At 37.5% G+C, this 13,067-nt stretch overlaps 1 protein-coding gene across 1 annotated transcript in view; it reads left to right on the forward strand.

The window, feature by feature from the left end:
• The window catches only part of LOC135197548 (uncharacterized), a 78,245-nt gene extending 72,966 nt beyond the window's left edge, over positions 1 to 5,279 (forward strand). The window contains exons 5-7 of the mRNA XM_064224609.1: positions 3,279 to 3,378; positions 4,958 to 5,072; positions 5,269 to 5,279. Coding sequence (XP_064080679.1) covers positions 3,279 to 3,378; positions 4,958 to 5,072; positions 5,269 to 5,279 — 226 coding nt within the window. The remainder of the gene's footprint in view (positions 1 to 3,278; positions 3,379 to 4,957; positions 5,073 to 5,268) is intronic.
• Positions 5,280 to 13,067: the final 7,788 nt, after the last annotated feature.

Raw genomic sequence — 13,067 nt, forward strand, 5'->3', positions numbered from 1 at the left:
TATATATATAAATATATATATATATATATATATATATATATATATATATATATATATAGTATATATATATATATACACACACACCCACACAAGAAATCCCGAAGTAGTAAACAATAAGAAAACCGAGTTAATCGCAACCATTCTAGTCCGAAAAGAGAATAAAACCAGGATTAGAATTCAAATTCACACAATATCCGAGCTCTTTTATGTCCAATTCCGGGAGCCAGCCAGCGGGAACGGTCTTCCAACGACCAATTTCCTTTTTTTTTAGTTTATTGCGAAGATTTCGCCATAAATGGCGAGGACATTTTGTGCTGATGGATCCGTCTGGGGGGAAAATGTATGCATACAGAACAAATCTGTTTATAAGCTCTGAAATCTTGAAGGTTTTACGTCTGGAGGCTAATCAAGGAAATGCCGTGGGCTTTTCGAGTCATCTTAAAACTTAATATAGCTATTGGCAGTGATGTTTCCTTTAAGCTGTTTTCTATGATATCAGATTTATCTTGATTATTTTTCTGTTCATTTTCTATTTTTTTTTTTTTGTTTTTTTATGTTTTTTTTAGGAAAAAAATAAAATAATCTACTTCAGCCTATTTTATGAAAAAACAGAATAATCTACTTTAGCTTTTTTCATGAAAAAATAATCTACTTTAGCTTTTTTATGAAAAAAAAAATAAATAATCTACTTTAGCTTTTTTTATGAAAAAAAATCTTTTTTTAGCATTTATGAAAAAATAAAATAATCTACTTTAGTTTTTTAATGACAAAAATAAAATAATCTACTTTAGCTTTTTTTATGAAAAAAATAAAATAATCTACTTTAGCTTTTTTATGAAAAAAAAATAACCTACTATAGCTTTTTTATGAAAAAATGAAATAATCTACTTTAGTTTTTTTATGAAAAAATAAAATAATTTACTTTAGCTTCTTTATGAAAAAAATTAAAATGATCCACTTCAGCTTATTTATGAAAAAAAAACAAAATAATCTACTTAAGCTTTTTTATGGAAAAAATAAAATAATCTACTTTAGCTTTTTTATGAAAAATTAAATAATCTACTTTAGCTTTTTTATGAAAAAATAAAATAATCCACTTCAGCTTTTTTATGAGAAAATAAAATGATCTACTTTAGCTTTTTTATGAAAAAAATAAAATAATATACTTTAGCTTTTTTATGAAAGAGTAAAATAATCTAATTTTGGTTTTTTATGAAAAAAATAATGTAATCTACTTTAGCTTTTTTATGAAAAAAGTAAAATAATCTGCTTTAGCTTTCTTATGAAAAAAAATATTACACTTTAGCTTTTTTATGAAAAAAATGAAATAATCTACTTTAGCTTTTTTATGAAAAAATGAAATAATCTACTTTAGCTTTTTTATGAAAAAAAGGAATAATCTACTTTAGCTTTTTATGAAAAATATAAAAATAATCTACTTTGGCGTTTTTTATGAAAAGCAAGAAAATAACCTTTGATGAACAATAGAAATGCAATTAGTCTGTAACACCAGTAAAATAGAGACAACAAGCAAGGAAAGTTCAGAAGGAGAGAGAGAGAGAGAGAGAGAGAGAGAGAGAGAGAGAGAGAGAGACAAGACGTACAGTAATTAAGGAAGGCCCAGGTGAAGAGAGAGAGAAAAAGAAAGCGTTAGAAAACGTGCAGCAAGCGAGGAGGAGAGAGAGAGAGAGAGAGAGAGAGAGAGAGAGAGAGAGAGAGAGAGAGAGAGAGATGCACAGTAAGTAGGAAGGTCCAGCTAAAGAGAGAAAGAGAAAGCGTTAGAAAACATACAGCAAGCGAGGAAAGTAGAGAGAGAGAGAGAGAGAGAGAGAGAGATAGGGAGAGAGAGAAAGAGAGAGAGAGAGAGAGAGATAGCGTTAAAAAACGTACAGCAAGCGAGGAAAGTACAGAGAGAGAGAGAGAGAGAGAGAGAGAGAGAGAGAGAGAGAGAGAGAGAGAGAATCCAGTCTAGTAGCCTCCAGGACACATTATTTTTTAAAGACACGATTGTGAGACGTTTCAACTTCAACAAGGCCGTAACGCAAGAGTTTTGACAAGTTGAATGTCAAATCTATCAGAGTAGTTTATGTCTGATGACGAAAAACAAGTCAACATTATCATATATAGGACTTCTGAAAACCACATTAAGCGAATATGACATACGATTAAACTTTCTGGAAAATACTTGGTAACTTAACAAGTTTGAATATCTCAAGTTCACAATATGGAAATAACAATATGCATTTAGTTTGTGACGAACATATCAGGGAAAGTTCTGCAATACTTTTATTTTGAATCGTGCGATCATTTTTCAGTCGTCGGAGCAACCAGGATAATCAGTTTTATCCAATCAGCATTTTCCTCTTTTTATCTCTGCCTTGAAAAGGAAATTAATCTCTATAACTTATGAACACAAAGGATTAAAGGATTAGAGACTGACTGATTAGCATAATCTGAGTTTGGCCTAAAAGTCTTTTTTTATTTCTATTTAATTCTTTTAGTAAAAATTGGTTCGAAATAATACTTGTATGATTAAGATCTCGTTTTACTATCTTCGTCTAAAATGAAATTTACGAAAGGTTATCTAACTTCTGTCTATCTCGTATATAAACTAACAAAACCATGTCTGTTTTACATAGCATCAGAATAAAGACATTTTTGGCCCAAAATGGAGCCACAATGAAAAGAAAATTGATCGAGCAGAAAAAAGATTAAAAACGAGCGAAGGAGATAGGAAAAACAAAAACCAAAGCTGGGCCCGAAATACATCTATTTTTGAACCCAAAACTCATCACGATATTTCAAGTTTTCAATTTACTTTTTGAGTCGATTATTTTTGAGAGGGGAGGGCTGAGCCGAATGAGGGCTCTTTGGAGGCTTCCATCTGGTTTTAATGGAAGGACGACTTTTATTTCAACTCTGGTTTGAGTCTGTTTCTATTTACATCGACCACAGTCTTCCATTGGCGTTCCGGCTCCGAGTCCGAGTACCTTACCCCTGCCACAGTTGGTTTTATAGCTGTGACATCTTTGAAACAAATAGCGTAATTAGAAATATTTGCTTCTGTTGCTTTACCTTTCATTGCTACTCTTGATAAAACTGTAGTAGTTTTTTTATATATCTAATGGAGACGTTATTAAATCTTTTTTTTTATGAGTAATTTTGATATAAGTGATGTAAATATAATATTATGTTGATACAGAACTATTTGTTGGATTTATATATATATTTTTTTTCTTACTTCTTACTATGACATTAAAACCTCATATATCTTTCAGGACTGCATCATTAGCTAGTATTCTGGTGGTTAGTGATGGAGAAACAGGAGACAATTTCAGAGTTAGAGGGAACTTTAACTGGCCTCAGCTACACATTCTTGTGAGTAATTATTTAATTTTTAGTTATTTTACTTTGTGAATTAATGTATAAGCCATACAGATTATAGGTTTTCACAGTATCGGCACTAGCACTAGATAGCTACATAAACGTGGAAAGTTATTATCAACAATATGTAGAACCTTTTTTCTGCAAGTTAGGGTCTCCCATCTTTCCTCTCAAATGGAATTTTTAAAAGTGAAACTTACCCTCCATCATTTGCTTTATCTGCAACTACTTGGGGTGGGTCCAGCAAGTGTTAAAATTGAAGTTGTCATTACCAAATGAATGCTCCTAAATGTTACTCCCCCACCCCTTTTTACAGTGGGTGGCCAAACAGTGGGTGTTTGGCTGCTTATATTTCTCGTATTGATGAACTATACCAATCATGTAGACAAGTGCTCTGAAATTTGGTTTCATTTATGTAGACTGTACTCTCTTTCTCCTGCCTTTGCTTCCCAGTCCTCATTGGACAAAGGTAGATCATGCTTCGCCTAAAGACTTTCATGGTAGGGTGAAAAGGTCTAGGACTTCACTTTTTAATCCGTTGTCCCGAGATTATTATAGAGATTATTCACCTGACGTCAGGTAATATCAAGTTGTGTTCAATAGTGAACGATGCTGCTGTGCCTGCAGCCACCTGAAGGAGTCCCGAGTCTAGTTAGGCATTCGGATAGTAAGCGTTCGCTCCTCCAAGCCTCATTAGTTAACAATTGTTCCCATTTTAACACTTGTTGAACACACACCGCGTAGTTGCAGTTGAAACAATTGATGGAGGGTAAGTACCTTAAAAATGTATATTTTATTGTAAGAATTAGCATTTTTTTCTCATATGTATACATTTTACCATGACATATAGTCATTCTGTTTCTGGTCAAGAATGCTTTCAGAAGTTAAGGTTCCTTTTCTCATACATTTTCACTGATGATAAAAATTCCAATAAAAAGGATAGTGAAAATGCAGTAGTTTTTTGAAGAATGATTTTCATTGCATCTTTCTAACCACTTTTTTTGCAATTTGTAGTGTGTGTGAATACATTTTCTCGGTTGATGGAACTCTATAGCAAAGGATCTGCATATCACATCATGGTGCGCCACCCATTCCAGCTACCCAGGCGCAATTCATTGCAGCTACAGCGCCGTTATAGAATCACCAACCTGAAACCACAAAATATCTGCAAAAGTTAGTTATGTCCTTAGCTGAGAAATTAAGTCATAGGTTTCGTTTCCTTATTCTGTTCTCTTCAACCTCTGTTATCTTCAGTATTTAGATATGGGGTCTCTACTGTAATTCTGTATTTCCACTTATCTCTCTTGCTCTCTGTGCTAAGTATGCATTGTATTATGAGTTCAAATTAGTGGTAGGTCTGCTTCTAATTTAAAATTAATATATACAGTTTTCCACATTAACTTCTGGAGGTTTCAGTGTTAAAGACATAAGTAACTAGCTATTTCTACCCTCCTTATTTTCCTATATGTAAACGACAGTAAAACTCAGAATTCTTTAACTTTCTGTATTTGTAATGGAAATTTATTTTAGTAGAACTGAAGAACTGCCATCGCTTATCATTGGAAATTTTCAGGAGAGATTGCTAACTTATGTTGCTCGTTCAACATCTCGGCTACAAGAGCTAGCGAGGATCTGGAACAAAGTGATCTACAAGTGCCTCCATGATAAGTGGTTTCATATCCTACAAGGTAAGTTGTAGCCATCTTTCGTATTCTCCAACTCTAAAGTCCTCACTTCATTTTCTTTTCAGAGGCTATGCTTAGTGTATATTAGTATTGTCAAAGTTGTTACATAATGATTTTCTTTATATACAGCAAAACCAAGTTAAATATTTTGTTGGTAACTCTGTGGAACTTATTGATGCATGTCATTATTCCTCAACAGTGCAGAAATAGCATACCTGTGAACTACTGAAAAAGGAAGTTATTTAACTATCTATCAGTTGGAGACAGAACCTAGTCAAGGCAAATAGGTGTTGAAATTTTTTGAAGTATTTCCTGAACTCCGTAAATTCTGAAATATTTTTTTAATTCAACACTGTTTACAAAAAGTCCATGAGGAAGATCCACGGCTACTTTGAAGCTGTGGCTGACCAATGCAGCAACGCATTGGTCAGGCCAAGACTGTGAAGGAACTGATGGCAGACGCGGAGAACACCATGAGCATGGAGTGTGCCATCGGCGTCCACGAGAAGATGCAAGAATACCTGCCTTCCGTCAGGAAGAGCCTGGAGATGACTCAGATGAGGTTCCGTTTCTTATGTAGTCAAGCCAGTTCGTCTGCGCTTCCTTCGCCCCTGGCTGACAACACGAAAGGTAAGGGGGGTGCTCTTGTAAGTAGAATATGATATTTTCTTCTTTTTTTCATAGTATTTCCTGTATCATTTAAATAGCTGTCTCCAAAAGACGTGTGTATGTGTGTGTGTGTGTGTGTGTGTGTGTGTAGTAGTAGTCATGTATGACCAACCTTTTCAGAGTACGTTCTTTCAGGGCCAGTCATCATATTTTTGCTCTTTCGCACAAATTTTTGTAAATATCATTTGTCACTTTCTTCGTAAAACTGAAACTGATCTTTTTGTTTGATTTAATAGGAAAATATGTATAGATTGTACATGTCAGTGGGATATACCCACAGCTCAAGAGTGTTATCAAGTATAAACATGATGATTGATTATCTTTATCATTGTCTTATCATTATGTACTTTAGAGACTTGTCTTTATCAACGTCTCGTTAATCTCATTATGTTTGAAAGAAATATTTTTAATAATCTGGTATCTTGATTAGCAATGGGCAGTGTTAAGAGATTGTATTCACCGTCAAAAAGTCTTCATTACCAATCCATCTTTAAGGCCTGTCCACACTAGGAAACATTGTTTGCAAACAATGTTTCCTAGTGTGGACAGGCCTTTAGTGAAATAGGACGTTTGGCAGTCATCGAACAATAAACAGGGGCTACCTTTTATTGAAGTGATTCCTTCTACGCTCCTCTTTATCAGAATATCTCAACAGCAATGCTGAACGTCTTCCAGACTTTCTAATGTATAAACCATCACAGAGAATAACCGTGACACTTCACTTCTCTCTAATTTCCCTGGCAGCTGGTTCTCGTCACGGCGTCTACCAAATCCTCATGGACGACTCCAAAACAGATGACGATCAGGCATTTCTGCAGGACAGTAGAAGCACTGGAGGCGTCGTTGCCAGACACTCAAGACTCTCTGACCAACATTCAGACTTCGCCGACGTTTACCGAGAATAACGCTGAGGAGGAGCGACTATCAGAGCACCGAGACCAACCAGAAACCCTCGAATTCGCGAGAGGGTTCAATAGCGTAGGCGACGATCCAGGGAGCACGCCGGAAGACGGCGGAGGCCAGTCTCCGGAGGGAGCTCGGCTGAGGCAGAATAACCTGGCTTCCTCAGAGGAGGGCGTGGCTGCCCTTGCCTCCGCGGGATGGTTGTCGTGGTCCGCGAAGGGGGACGATGGGCGAGAGGGGAGGTTTCGGTGGGAGGATGGGCGCCTTCACCTGTTCACGCTGACTGACGAGGTCCATAACTCTCACGGGACAATCAAGGCGAGTGATCTCGTGTCATATTCCTCCACCTCGCAGGAGAGGTAGTGCCGTCAGTGCACCTCATGCGGTGCACTGTAGGCATTACTTTAGGTTCTTTGCAGCGTGCCTTCAACCCCTAGCTGCAAACAATTTCGTTCCATTTACTGCGCTTCCTTTCATATTCTCTTTCTTCCACCTTACTCTCCTGACATTTGATTCATAGTGCTACTGCTTTGAGGTTTTCTTCCCGTTACACCTTTCAAACTTTTTACTGCCAGTTTCCGTTTCAGCGCTGAATGACATAGGTCCCAGTACTTGGACTTTGGCCTAAAATATATAATCAATCAATCATATTCCTCCGTGCACTCTACTTTTAGGTCTGTCTCTTTCAGCTGACGTCGACCTTCATACTATACCTGGCGCATGTAGCCTACTGTCAATTTGGTTTATCAAGCTTCTGTTACAATAAAATATGTGTATATTACATATGAATAATGTTGCTTGTGATACTAGGGAATCACTACTGAAGATTTTAGTTTCTCACGCACGAATTATAGCCTGTCAGTACTATCCAAAAGCCATATTGTGTCATTCTCTTTCCAACAGTCTTTTATTTGACTATGAAATTAAACCCTTGGGAGCCTTTGTAAAGTGAGTTCTGGAAATCAGGAAATTGTGCCTGAAAGCATCATTCCTCTGCTCAAATTTCATAAACCTAAACACGAATGTAGCACATGAAACCAGATTAAAAATCAAACCAACGTATTCCTGTCTAATACTAAAAATGTTTATCTTACAGCTTTCAATAATTCTGTCTCTACTGCCAAGATCACCCGAGGTCTTCTTGGACTTTGGCGTCGATGGCGTGCGCCTAGGGCGCGTCTAAATCAGAATCATGGGGGAGCTCCGCCGGGCCCAGCACTTCCCTGCCCTGTGCACGGGGCTGCTGGGTCCCTCCCTACCTAAGGGCTCCAGAGCAACAAGGTGGAGAGCAAGGACAAACCCGGCGAGTGTCTGCGAGTTGAGCCACTACGTCAGGACAGGACGGGACGCTGGCTTCCAGAGGCCTCATGGGAGGGCTGGAATGGAGACGGGGAGCACAGCTCCGTGAAGAGGGAAGGGATGGTCCGTGTCCGCCTGCGGCGGGAGGAACGACTACGACGGCTGCTTTCTTTGACATCTGCACGAGGGGGAATCCCAACAACGAAGTTCTCGTGCCCCTTCGGGGAGGTCGTCGCCGGTTGGAGGTCGTGAAGGAAGCGACTTGCTACGAACCGATTAAGGACCTGACCGTCATGAATACCGGGGTGGTTGTTCAGACAGGAAGTCACAGGAAGATTATTAAAAGTCTCTGCACCTACATTTCCAATGGAAAGTCATCACAAAAGTTCATATGCAGTTTCCTGGTTTGGAACAAATAAAACAATACATATTGAGTTGTGATAAACTGAAAACAGAAATGGTTGTGGTCAAAAACGAGAGAAACGGTTATAAAAATCTTGTTTCTTATGCTCTTATGTTTAAATTTTTAAATTTCGTCTGGGAATTTGGGATTTATTAATTAATAAAAAGGTGGGAAACAAGGAAACAATCATCATACTGTTCATGTGAGTTTTAACTTATACTGGAACAAATCAAAGATACATATTTAGTTGTGATAAACTAAATACAGAAATAGTCCGTGGTAAATGACGAGTGAAATACAGTTATAAAGGTCTTGTGTCATGTGGTCTGATGTTTACATTTTCGTCTGAGAGTCTATATGTTATTTATACAAAAGGTCAAAAGAAAACATTGCAGCTTAAAAGCGTCAGTAGAACGACCCACGCGAAGCTTTCTCCGACGACTAGAGCTATCTGTTGAACTTTGCCTTTTAAATCACTAAAAAAAAAAAAAATAAAAAAATAAAGAAAAATACTTTTTTAAAGTTCAGTAGGGCAAACAACTTGAGAGCTCCTATCTCGCCTCGGAGTCCTTATCTGGCTGGCCGAGATAGAAAAAAAATGAGATTATGTATAAAATTATATACCTTGGAATGTGATAGGTTATATGATACGAGGAAGACTACCACTCCTGCTGTTCATGGGGATTCGGAAATTCCAGGCATTGGATATTAATTTGACCCAATTTAAAGATAATAATAAGAATAAGTATTGGGTAAATAATAACCTATCCTTTTTGCATGTTCTGGGAGAGAGAGAGAGAGAGAGAGAGAGAGAGAGAGAGAGAGAGGTGCGATCCGATATCTCTTCATACCATCAGATATTAGTACACACAAGACTTATTACAACGGAGTGTTCCTGGTTGTCATTTACTTACAGAACGTGGATATCTCTGTCTTCTTCCATATTCTCTGAATTAATTAACTTTTATTTTGCTTCAGGTAGAGGGATTTATTCTTTAAAATGTTTCTTTGGGATATAATAATAAGCTGGAGCTTAAAACCATTCGCGAGAATAGATTAAATGGTTTCAAATATAATAAATTCGTAGTTTTAGTGTTTCTGTCCGCCCTCAGATCTTAAAGAGTACTGAGGCTAGATGGCTGCAAATCGCTGCGCTGATCATCCACCTTTCAATCATCAACCGTACCAAATTTCAGCCCTCTAGCCTTAGCAGTTTTTATTTTATCTAAGGTTTAAGTTAGCCCTGGTCGTTCGGCTGGTATACCGTAACAACAAAGGCCACCACGGCTGGCTGAGACTTTCATGGGGGCGTGGATGAGAGCTTCATACAGTATTTTTAACTTGTTTTGTTGAGGAAATTGGCATCTAAACTCGTTTGTTAAGTCAAATAATGTCTGATAATTATAATTAGTTCCTTTAAAATATTACAGGTATGTTTTATTAATAATTCATTTTACTCATTACTTTTAATATTTTTTATCTTAATTATTTTACTTTGTTTTATCTTACTTACTTGTTTATAAATGAGAAAAACTTGAAGATTATCATTATTTCCTTTTCTCATATCATCATTTTTTTCTTCATTATTTATTTTACTTACTAATTCATTAAATTTGCTTTATTTTGGTTTTTATTTTGTTTTATTTTATTTACTTGTCTGTTGCGTTTTCAGTATTCGTATTGTTTTAACTGTTTTGTTTTATGCAATGATGCATTTCATTTACTGATCTATTTTATGAATATTATATTTTATCTGGTTTATTTGTTAACTTGGTTTTCACAACCATCTGATTTATTTTAAATGCAATTCACTTATCTTTCATATTCAAATCGAAGAATTCCTCCAGAACCCGCCAGTGATATTTACAGCACCAAACTTCATTGTAAAACTTACAACGGCATTTTATCCGCAAATAATGGAACCCAAGCAATGTTTGTCTTCTCCAAACATAGGAAACTTCGGAGGGAAAGATTATGTGCAGCCCAAAACCATTTCACTCAAAAGCAGTTCTCTCTCAGAAAAATCATGAGAACTCAATTTGAATTCTCCATCTAAACTGATCCTCGGGCGAGGATTCTGGAAGACGACACAGCGCTCGCTCGCTAGCGACATCTACCCTGGAGAGTAGAAAGCACATCCATGCATCTCCTCAGCGCCTCAGTCAGTGGCATGATCGGTATGGTCTTGTCCTGTCGCCTCGGTGGCCGCGAGACCGATTCTCGAGCATTCCACTGAGGAGTTAGAGATTATGTATTTCTGGTGATAGAAGTGCACTTTCGACGTGGTTCGAAAGTTACTTGAAGCCGTTGGCCCCGTTGCTGAATAACCGCTGTTTCCACGCAACGTAAAAACACCATACAAACAAACAAACATCTCGATGGCGAATCTCCTATTAATTAAAGTGAGCCCCGATTTCTTTACATTTCTCAAATATAAGTAGGTCTGGAAACTTGTATTAAACAAAACGGAGTATTTGTAATGAAACACTAATTTTGTTTAGTATTATAGATTTATTTGACCAGAGAAGGCGGAGAGGCTGCTTTCGAGAGGAGGAATAGACGAAAAGACACAACACAGAAACACTTGGGAAAGTCTCATTTGAAACAGCTACCCCGACTAGGGATTAAGCTGAGAAGGAAAGAAGAAGGAGAAGTTTGCGGTGGGTAGTGACAGAAGGTCCATCGTTCCAGAACATTACATAGAGACTCTAACCTTGAAGACATAAAATCGTCTTAAGGGTTCTGTCAACTAAGAATACGACAGAAGGTCAGACTGAAGCAGTTTGTGAATCACAGGAAATCTAGGCCACTTACATTAGGATGTGGCAGGATCTCCCCGGAGTAACAATAACCCCATAACTTCTACATTCCACTCTTGTTTAGAGGCTGATTTATTCCTTTTACTATTCCTCCTTTCATATTCTCATTTTTCCACCGTACCTTCCACCCTCTTCCTAACAATCTATTCATAGTGCAACTTCGAGGTTTTCTTCGTGTTACACCTTTCACTGAATGACCTCATAGGTCCCAGTGCTTTGGCCTTTGGCCTAAATTCTACATTCAATTCAATTCACTAATAATTAGTGTCATTACCTGTACCTAAAGGAATAATCAGATCATTTTTGTTGTGGAATAATTGGTTTTCTCTGCCTTAGCTCTTTGAAAATGAATCATTCATGTGAAGCAGAATTATCCTCCCAAGAAATTAACTTTCATTCATTAATATCCGTGTTGCTGGCTGCAAATAAAACTCTTTCAGACAACGTATGTGTTCCTGACCTGCCCACCAATTAGTGAGATCCGGGAATTAGAGTTCATTCAAGTTTATTCTCCCTTTAACAGAGAGATGGCGTTGCCTGTCTTAGCCCTTCAGATAGAGATCCTCCACAATCCTTGCCTGAGGTAAGATTCATCTGCGTTGGTTATGGGAAGAATTTTCTATCAGTTGATTACTCAATACTTATTCGTGACACGTGAGTTTCATTGAATTTTCTAGTGCTACCAGGGAGCCCAAGATTTGCTATACGCTCGGTCTTTGACCAGACCTCGTTTGGAGGGGGCGGGGTTGGGGGGAATTCCTAATGTTGGTAGACGACTCGAAAATGTTGTCAAGAGTCTCTCGCGTCCTAGGTGAGGTTGGTTGCTTCTTGTTTTTATTTCCAAGAGGGTTCGTTTGGGAGGTTCCTGGAAGATGAAGAGGAAGTCTGGAAGAGATAATAGGCATTATACTGTAAACATTAATATTTAGTTTGATATATTTGGGTTTGTGTGTTGCCTGTTGCATTCTGTGATAAACAAATGTCAACAGATTTTATGGTAATGAGTCAATCATACGATGTTGCATTAGGAGTTATTGGTTGAAAAAATGACGTTATTTTTATGTTAGTGTATTTCTGCTTCGCGTAATAGATACTGGTTGAAATAATGACGTTATTTTTTATTAGTGTATGTCTGCTTCATGTAATAGATCATTTCGTCATATACATACCCAGAAACATTCTCTCTCTCTCTCTCTCTCTCTCTCTCTCTCTCTCTCTCTCTCTCTCTCTCTGTATATATAGGCGTACATATATCTAGATGTTATGTATATGAATATATAGTAGACAAGCATATATATATATATATATAAACAAATTTTTGAAGATGTAGGGAGACCCCAGATGGGCCTGCCGTGATATATTGCCACTTGGAAAGTCTGAGAGAGAGAGAGAGAGAGAGAGAGAGAGAGAGAGAGAGAGAGAGAGAGAGAATCACGCGATGGTTACCTCAATCGCCTTGATTACAGGTTACCTGAAGAAACTAAATGGCCCTTCAGGAGTTACAGCCGTAATGCTATTTTCCCATTCCCCCTTCACCGAAATAAGTTTTTCTCGGCTTCAAAATTTATGTAAACTTCCTGCTGCGGTCAAGGTTTTCTATTCTACGAATTATTTCTTATTTTTTTGTTTTGTCGTTGTTATATAAATGGTGGGTCGCCCCGTCAGTGACTATTGTAGATTCACATCAACCGTGCATCTGATGTCTAGGCCACAAGTCCCTTACGAAGCTCCTGATTGGCTGTTAATAAACAATCATGAGGCTGGAAACTCTCAGTCTCTCTCGAGAGTTCACATAGCAGGATGTATATGTTTCACCTCTCCTGAGGGATAGTGTTGAAAGACGTATCCTTCAGGAGAGGTGGAACATACATCCTGCCTATGTGGACTCTCTCGAGAGAGACTGAG

Source organism: Macrobrachium nipponense, chromosome 23 (genome assembly GCF_015104395.2).
Source record: "Macrobrachium nipponense isolate FS-2020 chromosome 23, ASM1510439v2, whole genome shotgun sequence".
NCBI lineage: Eukaryota > Metazoa > Arthropoda > Malacostraca > Decapoda > Palaemonidae > Macrobrachium > Macrobrachium nipponense.